The sequence below is a fragment of the Macaca mulatta genome, chromosome 18, assembly GCF_049350105.2.
Source record: "Macaca mulatta isolate MMU2019108-1 chromosome 18, T2T-MMU8v2.0, whole genome shotgun sequence".
In the NCBI taxonomy this organism is placed as follows: Eukaryota; Metazoa; Chordata; class Mammalia; order Primates; family Cercopithecidae; genus Macaca; species Macaca mulatta.
The window spans coordinates 65,032,508-65,052,693 of record NC_133423.1 but is presented as its reverse complement, the minus strand read 5'-3'; the positions used below and the strand labels follow the sequence as shown (position 1 = coordinate 65,052,693).

Genomic DNA, 20,186 nt, shown 5'->3' with positions numbered 1-20,186 from the left:
TTTAATTTGCTCTTTTTAATGAAACTATTTACCTCTTTTTTGCTGCCCCAAATGACAGATCACTTTTCTGAGTTTCAACTTCCTTGTCTGGGAAAAGGAAAAGGAATGGACTTTCTAAGTTCCCATTGCCCAGTCCTTTTTTTACATCTATGCTGATATTTGAGACTAGCGATAATATATTTCCACCCTACCTATCTACCTTAAATTCCAGCTTATGGATCTGCTCAGACTTGAGGTTTCTCAAGGGACTTGAGCATTCCCTTTTATTTTAGACTTCCCCCTTAGTTCTATGCCTCTACATATGCTTAGAAACAATTTAAACCTTACTCCTTTCTTCTTAGCCTTAGCTCACCAGAACTTTCATAGTGTATCTATAATCTACCAGTCATATGCACCAGCATTATGCATGATTTGATCCCCATCTGAAACCTGTTTCCCATCTATTTTGGATTGAGTGCCATCATGATACATGATTTTGTATGCTTCTTCTTCACTCTATTGTGAGAAGCCAGAATAGCTAAGCTTTATAAGGAGACAATTCCAGTGCAAAGAAATTTTTTATTGAGTTCCTATTATGTGGCACGTACAAAGCCAAGGAATGGGGGTACAAATATAGGTTTAAACATGGGCCCTAATCTTGGAGACCCTACAATATACTGCAGGTAACCTACTCATAAAGCGATCATTTTAATATCATAATGAATACCTTCTACACACTAATATTGTCAATTCCAGTAGGAGAGATAGAAGATAATATATTTGCTTCAATGATCTAAAAATAAGCAAGTTTATTCATTTGTGAGGCAAGAGATTGAGAAACAACAGTTTTTAAGCAACCATGATGGTAAACTCTCATCTGAGAATTTTTGATAGATCATTCAAGGTTGTGGATAATAAGCCTAGACACAAATATATATAAATATATGTGTGTGTGTGTGTGTTTATGAAGAAGACAGAAGTCAAATGGCACCCACCGAGTGTGTTGTAAACCACTTCAGTAAACAGGGTTCTGCAAAAACACCTTCCCTTTCTGTTTCCCAAGTGCCCAATCACATTTGACTAATTGCTAATCCTGTTTCATTTGATAATATTCTATAGGAGAGGAAAATGCTGAAGAACTGTTCTTTTCTTCCTGTGCATGTCTCTCCTCATAGAACTGCATTTTCTACAGGATTCCCATTGGTAGTCATAGCAAAGACACAGAATAAAGATAAAAATGTAGAAGAATGGCTTCCAAGAATGATGATGAACAAGACGAATTGTGGAGTTAGAGGTCACTGTTGTCTGGTGCAGTTAGAGATGGAGGCCCTGCCAGTGTGTTCAGGAAGCCTGCACCATCACTCAGGGCACTCTGTCAGCTCTGGGCACAGTGCGAATCCCTGATGCTGCTGCAGCACTTTGCACCACCCATTACGGCATCTCAAGGGCAGACCCAAGCAGCAGAGAGGAGCGTCTGCAGTTGGCAGTATGAAAGATAAGTTTGCACTTGGTGCCACAGACCAAGAAATGATAGTTTAATATCAATCATCACAGACAATTGTGAGAGAACTGGATGTTCATACATAGAAGATGTATTACCCATTATGAGGCAAATCTATCACAAACAGTACCCCAACACTTACCAACTGAAAACTGAATAAGCATCATATCTCCAAGAGAAAATAAGTTTAAATATATGCATTTGTCAAGATGAAATTGAATTGACCTTCAAGTGCCTTGTACTTCTAGGTTACCGACTATGGAATACCATGATTTAGGGCTTCATTATCATAAATAAGTAGGAGGGAAACTTTTGACATTGTTGTGAAATGCTAATCCTTTTCAACCTTACTTCATCATTGATATATATACACATTTTTTCCTACTGTTGTATTCCTGAATCACAGAATCTGAGATCTAGACAGAACCTCAGAGATCACCTACATATTGGTACCAAATCTTACTCATAGCAGATTCACCAGGAAGGGTAGAGTCTTTAAAATACAGATTCTCTAGTCACATTCCTCAACATTCTGAGTTAGCTGTTATGATAACTTCTGGGGCTGCCATAATAAAGTACCATAAGCTAGGTGGCTTAAAACAAACAAACTGGGATTATTTTCTCATAGTGCTGGAGGTTAGCAGCCTGAAACCAAGGTATCCACAGGGCCATGTTGCCTCTGAATCCTGTATGGGATCCTTCCTTGCTTTTTCGTAGTTTCTGGGATCCTTCCTTGCTTTTTCGTAGTTTCTGGTGATGACCAGCAATCTTTGACATTTCTTGGCTTGCAACTGCATTGCTCCAAACTCTGCTTCAATCTTCATATGGCCTTTTCCCTTCTCTGTGTGTCTCTGTGTTTCTTCTTCTCTTCTTACAAGGATAACAGTTATACTGGGCTAAGAGCTCACTCTACTCCAGAATAATCTCATCTTAACTCATCTGCAAAGACCCTATTTGCAAATAAGCTCACATGGTCAGGTACTGAGGATTAGTATTTCAACATACTTTTGGGAGGATATGATTCAACCCATAACATAGATTTTGGAGTAGGACTTGAGAATCACTTCTGTGATATGGAGATAGCTACATTTGAGAACCAATGGTTAATCATTCCAATTCTCCTGTTCTACAAAAGAAGAAACTGAGGCCTAGAGATGTCTAGAAACTTTTAAGTGACAGAACAGACCATGAATAAACCATTCACATATCTATGTAAACTGCCATTCTCTTGATTCTCACTTTAATCATTATGATTAAAATTATGCCTCTTTGAATTTGGATTAGGATCTCGTGATATTCTTCTATTTTAATCAAAAGCTCTGTAGAAAAATACTCTATTTTGAAACCTATTGCATAATACTTAACCTAAGGGTTTTACATTAAAAAAAAATTCTGGCAGCAATATTACTCAGGTAGTCAAGCAAGGCTGAAGAGGTCAAGGGCATTTGCAACTATAAAGAAGCACACAAAGGCAGAGACATATACATTTTATCAAAGAAAGTGAAACGTTTTACTTGCTGGATTCCTTTGTAGAAGGGGAAATCACTTGGGGCAACACACATATGATTAAATATCACTGATTTAAATAAAATAGTTTTTAGGTATGTGGAACATGTGTATGGAAAATCTTAATAGTAAAATAAATGTAGAGTAGCTTTGAACACTGCCTGATGTATGTGCCTCTTAAAGTTCTCTTTCCAAGCTATGCTCAGGGTAAGGAAAGTTTATCAAGTGGTAATAAAATTAATTCAGAAACAGGCTTATGGTTTAGAGAAAAAAGACAGAAAATGGTTTCTGTACAATTGGAATTATGCACAATCACTGTCATGAAAAAGTGCAAAAAATTTGAGTGTATGTTACAAAACATGGGACAGAACAATTGAAATAAGGAATAAATAGGGAAGTCATGGCATCTGTGCTAAATGTGTAGAGGTTACAATAGCTTCTAGAAGAGAAAAGGAAGGCAAAATGTAGGTCTGTGTTGATATAAGATCAGGGATATCAATTCAGAACACAATTGTACTTCCTGACTATTCCCTGACCAACTTCCCCAATAAATTAAGAAGAAATCTTTAACTATTTTTCTTAATATAAAAATAAAAATGTTGGCCAGGTATGGTAGCTCACACCTATAATCCCAGCACTTTGGGAGGCTGAGGCAGGAAAATTACTTGAGGTCAGGAGTTAGAGACAAGCCTGGGCAATATAATAAGACTTTGTCTCTACAAGAAACAAAAAAAATTAGTCAGGTGTTGGGAGGTTGAGGCATGAGGATTGTCTGAGCCCAGGTTTCGAAGCGGCAGTGAACTATGATTGCACCACTGCATTCCAGCCTGGGCAACAGAGCCAGACCCTGTCAAAAGAATGATAGAGAGAGAGAGAGAGAGAAGGAAGGAGAGAGGGAGGGAGAGAAGGAGGTAGGGAGAGAAGGAGGTAGGGAGCGAGGGAGAGATGGAGGGAGGGAGGAGGGAGAGAAGGAGGGAAGGAAGGAGGGAAGGAAGGAAGGAAGGAAGGAAGGAGGGAGGGAGGGAGGGAGGGAGGGAGGGAGGGAGGAGAAAAGAGGAAAGAAAGGAAAAAAAGGAAGAAGGACGGAAAGAAAAGAAAGAAGGAAATAAAGGCACATATGTTGAATAAACAGAATTTACAATAGCAGAGTCATCAACTGGGACAATGTACTCTTTGAAGACAAATATTTATATCTAGCCTATAAATTTATCATGATTGAGAGGCACTCAATCATGTATGTATGTACATTCTTATGGTTCTGAATACAATTTAATGAAGGGAAATGACCTGGAGAAACTAGAAGATTTACACATGGGGGAACTTGAAATTTGCAACCTGTAAATAAAAAGTTGCCACATTTTGTGATTATGAAGTTACCTCAAATTCATTTTCTTAAAAGTTGAAAAATTTGGTTGTGATATGACCCATGTATTTAGAGAACAGGATGGCATACAAAATAACATAAAGATATTAATCAAGTCACTTTCAAAATATTAGTGACTGACCGTCAAGCAATAATATACTGATAATTCTCGAGCAAAAGAACACAATTAAACATTTTAAGATAGGCATTTCCAACTTCAGACATAGTTAAGAAAAAATGCAGGAAAGTTGAAAGATAAATAATGAACCTCAAAAAACAAAGAAGTATCATAGATCAGAAACAATGAAGAGCCGAGGTCAAGCCTGCTAAGAAACCTAGAGAGGAAACTCTGAGCAAAGCTCAGAGATTACAGAGACCAGCATCAGAATCTTCTGCTTCATTTGTTAAGATAAAAATTTCTGGACACCGCCCCAAACTTACCAAGTCATAACACTGCTTCTCGGTACATCTTATCAAATTCTCCCCTGTGATTCTTAAGTACCCTTAAGTTTAAGAGACAGTGCCTTAGATTCTATAAAACAGAAAGTGCAGTTCAGAGGTGAAAGCTATAAAGAATATAAAGAAGCTGTATAGCATGGAATTGAATAAGAAATTGTGGATGGAATTGAATAAGAAATTGTAGTACATAATTGAAGAGGTCTATATGAACTTCTTTAAAGAAATAGAAAAGATAAAGGGCAAAGTGCAAGTTCATCGACTGACACCTGATTCCAGGAAAGAAAATAAAATCAATGATTTAGAAGCAGGGTCTCACAGTTCAACAAGGAAGGTGGCATGACCAAGCTCGGAAAGAACGGCAGTGCCTTGGGACGTGCTTCTATAACTGAACACCTACAACTTTTGAAAATTGTTTGAACATACTTTTGGGTGCAGCTTTGAAAGGCAAACAGAAAAATATGGTGAAATGGTCAATGTGTAGAGTGAAAGGAGTAAAAAAATGTCTTTATAAAAAAGGCAGAAAGAAGTGTGAAAGGAAAATAAATCTTAGGGCCCCCAAATTACTACGCTAAAGAGAAAAGTCAAGTTGGGAACTGCTTAGTGTCAACTTGCCTCCCATTCTATTCAAAGGCACCCCTCTGCTCACTGAGATCAATGCATATCTCATTGACTCCTTTGGAGAGGCTAAGCAGAAACTCAAAAGAACGCAACCATTTGTCTCTTATCTACCTAGGACTTGGAAACCTGCTCCCCATTTCAAGTCTTCCCACCTTTGCTTCAAGTTGTCCCACCTTTACAGACCAAACCAATGTTTATCTTGCATATGTTGATTGATGTCTCATGTCTCCCTAGAACGTATAAAACCAAACTGTGCTCTGACTACCTATGGCCCATGTCATCAGGACCACCTGAAGCTGTATCAAAGGGCGCAAATCCTCAACTTTGGCAAAATAAACTTTCTAAATTAACTGAAACCTGTCTCAGATTTTCAGGGTTCACAGAAAACATTAGAAATCAGTGTTATCTCATCATTATAATGTACCTATAGAGATACTGCAGCAATTCTTATAAGAGACAGTGTTTAACTCAATTCTAAAACCATCTATAGTTAGGGCATAAATTAAGTATAAAGCTTCATAGTATATGCTCAGGGTTGTATACCAGTTCCTCTTCTCCAGTAATTCCAGTTCTTGAGTAACTAGACATTCAAGCACAAATGAAACTTCATTAGTTTCAAATAGTATTTAAACACATATGTGCCAAGCACTGTACTGACTCCTGAGACCAGAAGAATGAGTTAATAAACTGCCGTCATTCCACGATAAGTGTGAAGTCAAAGACAGAGCTATGCACAGGGAAACAAAGTATAAGAACAACTAATGGATACAGCAAGGAGGTGATAACTGATTCGAGCGATAGAATGAATCAGATAAAGAAATGTGGAGGAGGCTTTGCAGACGCTGCCCCCGAGGAAAGTCCTGTACTACTAGCCATGGTCAACCCTACCGTGTTCTTCGACATTGCCGTCGACGGTGAGCCCTTGGGCCGCGTCTCCTTCGAGCTGTTTGCAGACAAGTTTCCAAAGACAGCAGAAAATTTTCGTGCTCTGAGCACTGGAGAGAAAGGATTTGGTTATAAGGGTTCCTGCTTTCACAGAATTATTCCAGGGTTTATGTGTCAGGGTGGTGACTTCACACGCCATAATGACACTGGTGGCAAGTCCATCTATGGGGAGAAATTTGAAGATGAGAACTTCATCCTAAAGCATACAGGTCCTGGCATCTTGTCCATGGCAAATGCTGGACCCAACACAAATGGTTCCCAGTTTTTCATCTGCACTGCCAAGACTGAGTGGTTGGATGGCAAGCATGTGGTCTTTGGCAAAGTGAAAGAAGGCATGAATATTGTGGAGGCCATGGAGCGCTTTGGGTCCAGGAATGGCAAGACCAGCAAGAAGATCACCATTGCTGACTGTGGACAACTCGAATAAGTTTGACTTGTGTTGTTTTATCTTAACCACCAGACCATTCCTTCTGTAGCTCAGGAGAGCACCCCTCCACCCCATTTGCTCGCAGTATCCTAGAATCTTTGTGCTCTCGCTGCAGTTCCCTTTGGGTTCCATGTTTTCCTTGTTCTCTCCCATGCCTAGCTGGATTGCAGAGTTAAGTTTATGATTATGAAATAAAAACTAAGTAACAATTAAAAAAAAAAAAAAAGAAAGAAATGTGGAGGAGATGTAATGGGAAAGGAGTTTGGGATGAGAGCCCAGGCAATAGGGAACAGCATCAGGGCAAGAAACTGTTGCATATGTTTGGGGAACTGTAGATGCAATGCAATTTTATTTTACATAACCGCAATCATGTAAATTAAAAATAGTAAAATACAAAAGTATTAATGAAGTATGACCTTATGTACAAAATTTGAAAGGTAAAAAAATTCCCTAAACTTAAATGATTCATTTCAATGCTGACGAGCTGATAGTTTCCATTATCGCCATGTGGTCACTTTAGCTAGTAAACAGAAATAACTTCCGCCCTGTGTCTAATCACAGGATGTTTACCTGTATTCACACTTCCATTAACGCTTTCAGTGACTTTCATCCTGTAACTTTAGCATTCGCCACTCTAGAATTTAAATTATTTCCTCATGTCCTTTAACAATAGAATCGAAGTCCTCATTAAATAGTGCTGCTAGGGCTAAGGCTAAAATTTGGGCCCGAGATAATACCTGAAAATCCATAACTTTGAAACAGGATTTAAATGCAATAAAATACCATGAGGAAGTTAAAAAAAAATACTATCCTCTGTTCTTTTGTAAATATAAGAGCATGTATGTTATGAAATGATAATAGATGCAATGCCAGGTCAAAGAACATGAAAAGAAAAATAACTTATAATGGCGAAAAACCACCTGCTTCAAAATGCCCTAGCTTAGATTTTTTCCACATGGGAAAATTTTAATTTTTGCATCACAGTTTTGAATTACATAGGACTTTGGTAATTCATCACTTGTGTAAGATAAAAATCCCTAGTGCTGCTGAGGCCTAAAGCATATAACAGGAAGTTGTAGACAAGTGGCTAGAGAAGGGGGGAACAAATCACGGGGGCTTTGTATGTCATATAAAGTCTATGGAATTCAGCCTCTGAGTGAGAGAGAGAGATGACTGCAGTTTTTAAACTAGTGTGACATGTTCAAGCTCTTGTTCTGGGGAGATCATTCTGACACCAGTGTGGTAGAAGACAAGATTGAAGGCCAACTGGTCTGTTAGGTTACTGGTTCGGTGAGTAGATCAAAGAAGATGGAGACCTGACTATCAGTGGGGGCAGTTTTGGAGAAGAAAGCATCATTTAAGAAGTATTGAGCTAGTCAGTGAACAAATATTAAGTGAATGCCTACTATGTGCCAGCGACTATTCTTTGTCTTGAGAGGTGAAATTCATAGCACCTGGAGCTTGACGGGATGTGTTGCTTATTGCACAGAGTAACTAACAATCTGCTAGGGGAAGAGGAGAAAAGGGAGAAGGCCTGTAAAGGCTATTTAGAGCAGATGGAATTTGAGTTTGATCATGAGTGATGGGGAAACTTTTCAGAGGCAGAGACTGAAGAGCAAGGGTACCGCTGGCTAAGCAGACGTAACAAGCTGAGCCAGGGCTGGGATGTTCCAGGTTGGACAGTGTGAGGCCAGCTTGTCTAATTGGATACTGGGGTCTTTCTGCTTGTGATGGGAAATGAAGCTAATCTTTAAATAAGTCATACATTGGGAAGACTTTTGAAAGGCAGGATAAGGCCTTTGGATTTTATTCGGAATGCAGTGAATGGTCACTGAGATATTTCATTTCACAACAAATTCTAGATCATACTTAATAGAATATTTAAGAATGAGATGAAGACCGTGTACTCTAGGGTGAATTCAGCGCTGTTTTAAGCAGATAGTTGACTTAAAAATAAACTGTACTGGATAACAGTTATTCAATGATGTCTCATGCATATATAGGGTATTTTGGATAGACTGAGTCAAGTTGTTTATAACTCACACAGTGTATTATTACCTAGAACAAGATTATGTACTGTCCCAAGACCTGCCGGTTTTTCTTCTATGTTAAGGACTTTGTGTGGATTTGTTAGATTAAACGACAAGACAGTTTGATATAAAATCTTTTACTTTTCTAAATCACTACATTATGCTATTTTGTGTCTCATTATAAATGTCTATTTCATATCAAATGCTAGTTCCATTTCAAAGAAATCATTTGCATTAAATCAAATGTTGCATTATTCTTCCTGTTCTAAAATCATAACACAGGTATTTAATCAGAAAGAAGACACTGCCAATTTTAGAACTTTCTTGTCTTTTAATTTGCAATTTACACATTCCTGCTAATAGCTCATTCAGCCCTATGCTAATACAACTAATGATTTAACAACAGTTGGAAATCAATTTTAAGACTAAGATTGAAAAGGTATATTTATATTTGTATGCAATTTCTACCCAACAGTGTTTAGACTGGTCTGCTGCATGTACTGTAGTGGCCTACACCTTTAAGCGAAAGTATCAATTATTTTTTTCTAAAACCTCATTCAGAACTCATTGCCTCTAGGAAGCCTTTAAGGACTAATTGTTGGCACATGTTTTTTCCTTATTCTCAGTAGCACCTCAGAATTTAGTCATTTTCTGCTTTTGTAAGTCATACCCGTTATTTAGTGGGAAACAGGCAGCAATCATATAGGTTCATCAGTAGTGTTTAAGACTAACCCCTCCCTCCACCACACAACTGCAAATACATAGAACATTTAATCACTAATAACTCCAAGGGACAATTGATAAGATAAACATATGGCAACTTGAATGTTCCTTCCGGGCAAAAAATGTCTTGTCAATTATATTGAGTCCATTACAGAACCTAAAGAGAAAGCATTTAATACATTTCTCATGCCCTCCACCAAGTTCAAGGCAATCCTGAGCTGGATCTTCAGAATTGGTTTTCATGGGAAAGTGAGGGAGGAGAAACACTTTGGTTCCTAGGGAGCAAAACCTTTGTAACCTGCTCCGAGAGAGAGAGCTCAAAGCATTCACGGGGAATGCTTCCGGTTATCCATGAGCTCAGGCAGTGGCCACTGCTTTGGGTTCTCCCTAGGGTTGAGGTTTCAGTGCTTCTGAAGATGGTAGCAAAATATCTCAACCATTTGTAAAATATGGCAGGCTCCTGCAGTGAAAACCGATTCTGGCTAGAAGAATGATTGAGTTAGGAAACATGAACATGATGGGGAAGTCAGGCTGCCAGCATGCCCGTGGCCCATGCTACCCCCTCACCTCTGAGCACCTCAGACATGTGAAAGGAACTCAGTGGGTTATTTTGTTAGACTTTTCATTTGTGGTGTTTGGCTCGTTTTCTAGATTTATCAGAAAAGCATTTTCTTTAGCCAAGTGTTCACAGGTCAATAACTACAGCGTCTTATTGATCACTTTCTATTTTTCTCTCTATATATGATGAAAAACTCTTTACAGACCGTGTTTACTTTGGTATGTTTTGCACAAGATGTCAGTCTTTCTGCAATCCATATATAGAGTATATGTAATTTTTCCCTTTTAAAATCTTTTCACAAGGTGTCAATTCTTCTGTGATCCACACAGACAAAGTAATACTCGATGGGTGATGGAAAACTAAGAAAGTGCAATCACAAAACAGCTTAAAAAATGGGCATATAACATGGCATTCTTGGGCTATGCTGTTTACAGAAAAGTCAAACATCCACATTGTAATCAAGTGCTTAACTTGAACCCATATCCATAGTGATTGGAACTCTGGTTCTATCAACCTCCATTCCAGTGACCATGGTAACACTTTCGAGCTGAGAAAATGCCCTTTTTAAAGGTAACCCAAAAGAGCCAGCAGTTAGGTAGAAGCATTCATTGTAGTGAGCCTGTGGCATGAAGGTCCTCTCCAGTAAATGTCAGCCTGCAAACAGAATCACTATGCTGAGCAACAGTGTCGTAGTACTACTGGAATGGTGGCAGAAGGATCTCTTTACCCCCTAGACTACCATGGAAGATTGGAATCCAGGAATCCACAGAGAGAACATAAGATTTCTAGCTAGAAAAAGGGAGCAAAAGAGAAAGGAAGGGAGTGGAGAGGGCAGGACTCTGTAGTTCAGGAGCCTGAAGTCTCTGCACCAGGCCACCAGGAGACCTGACTCAGAGAAGAGACTAGAAATCAGCAGAAAGAAACTAAAGAGCTGTCTAGTAAGCCAGTGATTAGTAACAAAGACATCTTCAAAATAAGTTGAGCATTATCTATTAGTTATCCCTGAAATATAACCTGGTCAGATACTAAGCTGCAGGGACATACATATCTCTTGGGAATTACCAAAGGGGAGAGAAGCACAGCCAACATCCATTCTTCCACCTTCTCCAGCGATAACCGGGCTTATCACCTCCTGTTCAGCACTCAGACTCTTTCTCTGCAGACACACCAGAAACACCGTGATCCTAGACTCCTGCTGCGGAATCCAAGGCAACTTCTAAAGAAACATCTGACTTACAACTCTTCAGCATGGGATGGCTATACAAATAAGGAGGTCTTCCAGCTGCTCTAGCCCGAGGGAACTGGATTTGGGAAAGAGAAATGACCAGTCAAGCCTTGGCAAGTCCTCTAGACCTGCACAGGATCAGAGAGTGGATCTTTAGTGGCCTGAGAACATTTGCACCCACTTTAAAGTTGCTTGTGTTATATGCAGGCTAAATCAATATGTGAAGAGTAGTACTGAGTTTAAAAAATGAAAGAATAGCCCCATGGGTATAGCCCAGGAAGAAACTTCCTTACCCAAAAGCCTGAATGAATGAAACAGGAACGGAAAGGTGGAATTTGAGACTTCATGGCAACAGCTCACGATACGATTTTGATGGACTCTCAGTTTTCAAACATAAGACTAAAAGAGGGAATAAAAGGCTTGAGAGAGATGAAAGGGAAATGAACCAGAGTGCATGCACAGCCTTCTCTCTTGTTACCTCTACCAAACGAACCAGGAGAGGGGATAATTGAGGGCCTCCATTTAACCATCACGGGCAAGGTTAACTTAGGCAGTCAGTGTTTACTGTAAAGTATGTAACCAGTAACTGAAGTTAACATTGACCTTGGCAGAGTTACTTAACTACCCTTTGCCAGTGAGACTCCTCCTTGAAGAAAGCTCACTTTTTCATCCAAAAAACTGCTTTCCTTTGATCCCCAAATCCTCAGAATTTTGCAAAAACATATTTTTGAATCTCAAAGGGCTATCTTTAATTAAACATATCAAACATATAAATATTCTAAAAAGGAAGTTATGGTATGGAACAAATTTTGGCAAATAGCTTTGTCACCACCTACTATAATGGTTCTTCACATTAATTCCATATACGTATGGAATGCATACATATGGAATGCATTCCATATACATATGGAATGCATACATATATGTAGATTTTCTATAATGCATACATTATAGAAAAAATTCTCAATTGTCTGTATATGTTTTTAAATGTTAATTCCTATAAAGAATTGAAAAGTCACAGTTCAAGGGGCAGGAATTACTTCAAAAGAGTCTTTTTAATATGTGGAAAGAATGAATCATATAAAAGAGTTCATCTCTGCTATGACTACGTTGACTTTTTGTAAAAACATGATACTCTTGTAAGTTAGATCTATGGAGATTATAACCTAAAGCAAAGGATTTCCTTAAAATTATCAATTACAGGAAAGAGATCTTACCATAAATTGTTAATTGACATTTTCTGTCAAGTCACCTTTGCAAATGACCCCCAGGAGTCGTACATGCTGTGAAAACATCCTCACATTCAGAATCTGCCAATCTGCAGGTAGGGAGCTTCTTAGGAAAGTGGATAGAAACCAGTTACCAAGAGGTGGGAATGCTTAGGTAGACACCCTTGCTGCAGGCTGACCAGGAGCCGGCATTCCTCAAAATCAAACTCCAGGTTGAATTCATTGTTTTCAGCTACGTTGCTGCCTTCAGGTTTTTGTGGTTTAACCCAAGGATTTTCTGAGCCAGCCAGCCCCCAGATTGAGTACTAGCTGTGTATGTTGTACTCTTCTAGGTCTTTGGAAAATGAAGTAGTATTTCTAACAGCTATAAAAAAATAAACAGGGTCAAGCAGGTCCTAGTTAAGAAAGAGAACTTTATTTTCCTTAGGTCTTAAGGAATCTAGAAATAGAGGATTTTCATTTGTCATAGTGAAGAAGGATGACTTTTATATTATAGAAGCAGGTTAAGAGCTAAGCAGAATATATCTTAAAGTATTCCCCAAATGAAAATGATTTGTATCTAGTTATACATTCATCTCTGGGTCTCTCCATTTTCTTATCAATAGGCTTTAAATAAAAGTCTTATTTAAATATGTAGCCTCTTTTCAATTTTGCTACGAAAAGGTATACTGGATGATGAAGAAATGTCCCCAGAGGCCAAGAAAGTGTTGATGGCAGGAAAAATGAGGGGTCCTCATGGGAAAGGTGTAGTCAGAGGATTAGAGCTGGGGATAGAAGAGTGGATTTCCCCCTTCAATTGGAAAGTATTTTTCCATGGCCAGCTTCCAAGCTTAGGGTTTGATTTTATTGGTTGTGGCAGTGTTTTCTTTTTTTTAATTGATTTTATATAATGTGAAGAACTGTGCTAGGTTCTTGGAACATAAAACAGATAAGACCTAGGCATTTCCCTAAGGTGGTCAAGTTATCTTGATTAATTTGACTTTTTTATCAAGGAAATTTTGATTTGCAGGGCATTTGTCATGTCATTGCATCAAAATATAAAATGACCATTTTAAAATAGCAATAATATTCATAATCACACCTTACCTAATTTCTACCCCTCTTCCCAATTCTTACTCCTCCTACTCATGGGACAGGAATGGAGCAGAGCCAAAAGTAGGAAAAGAAGCACTCATTTTTTAATTTTGAAAGTTTGAAATATAATGGCTAATCGTTAAGGCCATGTAAAACTAGCTGTTTCATTGTAACTATATCTAAATGGCTGCATGAAATTGTTTACAGGGAACTTTCTTGGCCTCCTGACTCACAGGTTTCAATAGAAATAAGAAGCTGTCAGCCTGGTCATCTGGGTTTTCCAGGAGAAATGATTCAGAGCTGTGGTTTCCAGCTGGGGGAGGTGCAGTACCGTTGACTGTTTTTGCATTAATGTTGAAAAAGTTAATGATCGCATCTGCTTTAAATCTAGAGCAACCTTGGAGAAGAAAGGTTTCACCCACAATTTATCTTGTTTGATTTGATCAGAATCTCAAATGAGACCAACAACTGACTTGTTGACTTGGTTGATACTTCCTAAGAGTTACTTTTGGCCAAATAGCTCTGTGCACTTCCGATTTACAAGCTAAACTAGATTTGATCCTCTTTTAAACCTGTCGCACCAAGGCACGCATTTTGACTTGTGTGTTCATGCTTGACCACACACTGAATTGCAATCAACTACTTAGACAGTTCCTTTCAATGTAGTGAGATGTGATATCCCAAACTACTCATCTTCCCAGTGTAGAACTCTCCAAAGTATGTGCTACAGAACATTAGTGGCCTGAGCTTTTAGAAACTATTCTATGAACAACAAGATTTTTTTCATCAAATGAGTGTGGAAAACCTTGGTCTAAACAATGTGGAGTGGATTTATTTACTCCAGGATTTCTTGAAACTTCAAATAGCCAAGTGAGGGAAGTGAATTAGCTCTGAGTCCTAGCTCTACCTCTTCGTAATTTTTACCTTGAGCAAGTTATTTAATCTTTCCAAGGTTCAATACACTTACCTGTAAAATGGGGATACAAACACCTATGTCACAGAATTGGTCAGTGGATTAAATAAGATAAAATACCAAAAGTGATAATTTTTGCCATTTGTTTTCGGGTGTATTTTGTATCACTGTGTTTCTACATCATCATACAATTTAGGTTATGTTTTGGCATACCAAAATGTAGATTCAACTTTATTTTTTAAAATTTTATATATTTTTCTTTACTTTTAAAGAAAGGGTCTTGTTCTGTCACCCAGGCTGGTGTGCACTGGCGTGATCATACTTCACTATAACCTTGAACTCCTGAGCTCAAGTGATCCTCTCACCTCAGCCTCCTGAATAGCTGGGTATACAGGCATGTGTCACCACACCCTGGGTCTACAGGCAGGATCTGCAGGCATGTGTCCTCTCACCTCCAGCTATTCATAAGTCTGGGGTGAGAGGATCACTTGAGCTCAGGAGTTCAAGGTTATAGTAAACTATGATCATGCCAGTGCACGCCAGCCTGGGTGGCAGAGCAAGACCCTTTCTCTAAAAGTAAATAAGAATACATAAAATTTGTTTAAAATTCTATTTAAAATCAAATCCTAATTTTAATTTGCAAACAAAGCAGAGGTATTGCTGAGCATTTAAAATTCTACTTAATCACTCTTCTGTTAGATGCCCCATTGGAAATCACACAGCAAATCTCTGGGAATTATCTGACCATTTAATGTCCATTTTTATGTGACCTTAGTATTATCTTATACTAGTCATTGATTTTTCTATTGGAATTCTATAGACCTTTAAATGGCCTTCCACTGATGATGCCAATGTATTTTAAAATATTGGAAAGGTAAAGCAGTGCTTCCTACATACAATGCATCCTCTTGCTGAGAAGCTGAATCTCATCAGAGGCCCTGATCTTTGGTCTCATATTACACTGAGTTGAGTTGCCCAGATTACTACTCAAGAGCCATCAGGATGTCTGAACTCTGGGTTTCCAGCCATTTACCATATTTATTGTCACATTATCCACCTTCATCAGGGTACAATAAACATCTCTGCAGAGGGTACTATCTTTAAAATAGTTCACGTATTGGATTCAGCCCAAGAAGAACTTGAGTAAATCATACCTTTTCTGCTCTTTAGAATCTTTCCAGCCCATTTCATAATAGATCCCATTTCAGAGATGGAGAGGACTTTATATATCCTTCAAATACTACCTTGTAAGCATGCCCTTTGGAAAGAAGAGAGAATTGTGACTACACGTAAGAAACCTAGTGATACACTATTGTTCACCTCATCGCGTTCTCTCTCCCCCATGACTGCAAACAATAGGCATTACATTTTCAGTTATTATATGAAGATTCTGAAGAATGGTAGCATATAAGTCCAATTCTTTTTTTGTACATGACTGTATTAGATATGAAACCTAGGTAAGAGCTAAATAAACAGTGTTTGCTGTTTCCTATTAGGCATATATAATATCAAAGATGGGGTGTCTCATCCACCTGTGGGGCAAGCAGGTTATAGTCAAGATTTTCAGGGAGGCTATGGGCTCTGTGTGGCGGGATGGTGATCCCTTCTAAGTACACAGCTTAGGTCAGTCATAGTGTATTGAGGACACCACAAGTGCCTTCTATATGCCAAGCTCTAAAGAGTAGCACAAAGGACCTCTGTCCTCAAAAGTATATTTATAATACTAGGACATTCGAATGATGAAAGGCAAAAATAAGGCAACAGATAAATACATGGTGCATCTGCAGATGCTGCAGGAAGTCAGAGGAGAAGAGATGCTAGTGGGCTGTAGACAAGCAAAATGACTTTCTTGGAAGAAGAAAGTCATTGGAACCTTTGAACCAGAGTAAGATTGGATTGGCCAAAAAGAGAAGGAAAGGATTCCTGGAAGTAGGAAAGGAGTGGCAAAGAGCAGAGTGTGAAGAACCCAGTGAAACAATTGCTGCGAGTGAAGTGAATTAAGAAAATAGCAAACGCTTTGGACAAATAGCTTAGAGCAAGTTGAAGAAAAATTCTGAATCTATAATTTGGCTTTGATGGGTAGATTATGGGTGATATTGTAGGTTCTATAGTGAAGAAATGACTGTAGGAAAACAGAGCCTCAGGAAAATGGATTGGGTAGTTTTATGCAGGAAAATTGGAAATGAAGAGTAAGGAGAGAGATTGCTGGGATGACCTAAGGGTGAGGTTACTGAAGACTTGGATGAGGGTCAAAGGAGGTGGGTGAAGATGAGATAAACAGAGAAACATTAAAGATAATATTTTGCAATGCATGGATGATATCCTGAAATGCTTAGAAAGTGTAGTTAGTCAATGATGTGAGGAAAGTGCTTCATTTGAAACGCACATGAAATGCTATAAAAGTTATGGAATTTAGAATTGTACTTGAGTTTGAATCCCGACTTGCTTCTTCACAACCAACAGTGATCTCAGGAAAATTATTAAATTATTTATACTTAAATTTTCCCAAATCTAAAATGAGAATAAAGTTGTTTATGTTTATTAAACAAACTAACACATAAAATGCCCAACACTGGTAGGCACTCAAAAAACATTAGGCCTTGTTTCTCTCAGGTAATCCTAAATCACGCCACAAGGAGCTAGAAACAAGAAACTGGAAATCAGGTGTAAGTTCAGTAGCTAGAAGTGAAGTTAACCACCATCTAAAAAGAGGTGGCAGTCTGAAACATAAGTAAGGTCCACAGTTGTGTTGAGGAAATAAGTAAATAAGGAAAAGAAGAAAAAGTGCATAAGATTTAGAGAAAACTTAAGATGAGAGAAAAAAAGGAAGCACTACATAAAAAGATGAGCAGTACATAAGTGGTGTCTTTAGTATTGTATTTAGAACCTAGTCATCAATCAGTAAAAACTAGCTGTTACTATTGTTGCTGTTATTATTGTTAGAGATGATCAAAGGTGTAAGAATGAACCCTGGCAAGAGCAATGTCATGATCATAAACTGCAGTAAACTAAGAGGTGATTCTCTGTGTCCTAAGCTGCCAAGAGATTAGGATAGGATTGCAAAGTCATTTCATTCAAATGAAAGTAGTTGGCGACCAAAGTGTTTGACCTTTGTAATTCTCATCTCTAGTGGAAACTCCATCTTAATTTAGGAACAAGACTATGTGATGCTCACATAACTACCTGAACATGAATGATGCATGATTGGGTTAACCATCGCCAAAAATACCTCGCCAGCTGATACCCAACCTGCCACAGAAAGAACAAAGAATCAGTGTCCCTAAAATAAATGCAACTGGCAAGCTATTCTAACATAGAGAAAAATAGGAAATTATGAATTTTCAAAAAATATAATTCCCTGTGATGATTTTTAATAAAGCCAAATGCCAAATACTGGCTTTCCCTTTTGTTGGAAAATGAATAAACAGTTTTGCAGTGACCTGGAGGCTTGGATAGAGAGAATAAATGAATTATTGACACATGAGGAGTAGACAATTCTCCATCCACTGTTGAGCTTTTCATTTTTTTGTGGAGCAGATGGTCCAAATAAAGCAGCCAAAAATAACAGGTGGGTTTTATTACATTAAGCCACTGAAAATACTAAGCATTTACAGTTTAAGTCATGTTCAAAATATTAAGCCTTAAAATAACTTTTTGAAAATAGTCTTTCATATTTGTAAGACACCTTTGTCCATCATTGATGATATCAAAGCACAGGGACCAAAGCATATATGAAAACATTTTTAGGGACAACAGGGGAAAGGCAGATAGGAAGAAACAGCTGCTCTTCATAGAAATGGTTTTACACGGGGTTGTTAAACCATGTGGATAAACTCTAAGTGAAATGGATAACATCACCTCTTCTGGGGCCAAGCAAAGCTTGAGTCTAAGTCATTGTTATCATAAGTCTGCTGGTTTCGCATGTCCTACACATCACCATTCAACATATGAACAGCAACTACAAAGAACTCAAATACATTATCCCTCCTGTAATTTGTCAAACACATAACTTTAATTAGAATTCAAACTCCAATCCAATAACACCTAAGCTATATGCTATATGCTATGTATGTGCCTTTTAAGGTATATTTTCACAAGTCACGGAAGGAAAAAAAGAGTCTGCAAGGTGGGAAGAGATAAGAGAAAATACACTGCTTGGTTCCTCAACAGAAGAGATAGTGTAGCTAACACTGTTCAGAGGTTGTTGTTGTTGTTGTTGTTGTTTGTATAGTATTCCTTATAACTTAAATACATTTGATGACTAGTTTTAAAAATAAAAATCATGTCTTCTTACCATCCTTCTCCAATCTCCCACTTCCCTGGAATAACTACCATTAACATTTTCAAGAGTAACCTTCAGAATCTGAGCATGTACCTTGACAGTTGAAATGCTCAAACCATTAAGCCTACAATGAATTTTAAGAATCTTTTACATTTATAAAACATCTTCATCCCTATTGAATAATTTAAAACCATAGGCACCTTCCTGGGTATGAAGCATGAATTATAAAAAATGGGATTAAGTCTCCACTCAATGTTTGAAACTTTCTCTAAAAAATTTCAACATCGCTTCATGGATCACTTTTACATGTACATGGAGATCTACTTTTCTTTAGGTATATCCCAGTTTATTTGATTATTCCCCAAAGGATAGGTATTTGTTACCTTCAAATGTCACTAACATAAAGCTCCAATTAATACCCTTGCTTATGTATGCTGTTACTTGTGCAATTGCACAAGTATTTCTAAAGAATTTATTGCTGGAGGAAGGCTGGATAGATCAAAGATTTTGTGGATTTTTATTTCAATACCTCTTGGAATACCCATTTTCAAAACTTCCTCAATTTTCTTTTACTTTCAACAAGTCATACTACATTTTTTTCTCTTTAAATCTCAAGTCCCTATTTATTTAGGAGACATTGATACCTCTTATTCTTTCATCTCAGGTTGGCTGCATTTGAGAATCACTTAAGAATCACATATTTTTGCTGATCATATATGGGACAGGGAAGAGGATCTGGTGAAAGATAAAACAGTTTAAACTGTAAGACGTGAGCTCAGATAAATATTGGCATTGTCACTGGGACATGGAAGTAGTAATAATTAGGAGTAATAGTGTATATTTCATTGATAAATCACTTGATGTGTAAATATGCCTTTTGGGCTTTGATTGTCAAAAAATCTATCCTATGTAAGCTCAATATGAATACAGATGCTTGTAAAAGAAAATATAGGTGGTGGGTATGTGGTGGTGGGGGGGGTTAAGAGATCATTTCTGCCTGACATAACAAAGGAAAGGTGTGACAAGTTGTGATTATGGTAGTTGGAATGAGCCTATATATATGAGAATAAGCACAGGAATGAGAAAAATAAAGAAATCGATCCTTTAAGAAGATCCTGAAGAACTGGAAATAAGAGCACTTTTTGATATGCGGAATACAGAGATGGTAACTAGCTATGAGTGTCAATGAGCTATCTCAGGCCTTGTCTCCCAATAATCAAATTATATTACATGAAAATAGACAGTGGAATTGTGGTAGAGGCAGACTAGAATTAGAAAGCACAGCAAGTAAGGTCTGAGTAGGACCAGCCTCACAGCAGGGGACATGAGAAGGAGAATCTGGAACTCAGAAGA

The 20,186-nt window shown here is 38.0% G+C and overlaps 1 protein-coding gene and 1 long non-coding RNA gene across 5 annotated transcripts in view; both read left to right on the top strand.

Moving 5' to 3' along the window:
* Positions 1 to 20,186, top strand: part of LOC114673708 (uncharacterized) — a 68,225-nt gene that overhangs the window by 22,975 nt on the left and 25,064 nt on the right. The gene's annotated exons all lie outside the window — the stretch shown is intronic.
* Positions 6,257 to 7,032, top strand: LOC100430373 (peptidyl-prolyl cis-trans isomerase A). The gene has a single exon (XM_015121711.3). It carries the CDS (start codon positions 6,301 to 6,303, stop codon positions 6,796 to 6,798), a length of 498 nt encoding a protein of 165 aa, XP_014977197.3. The 5' UTR covers positions 6,257 to 6,300; the 3' UTR covers positions 6,799 to 7,032.

Bases quoted from the DNA above. Each gene is read 5' to 3' on its own strand.
- LOC100430373 (XM_015121711.3), top strand. From the start codon at position 6,301: ATGGTCAACCCTACCGTGTTCTTCGACATTGCCGTCGACGGTGAGCCC.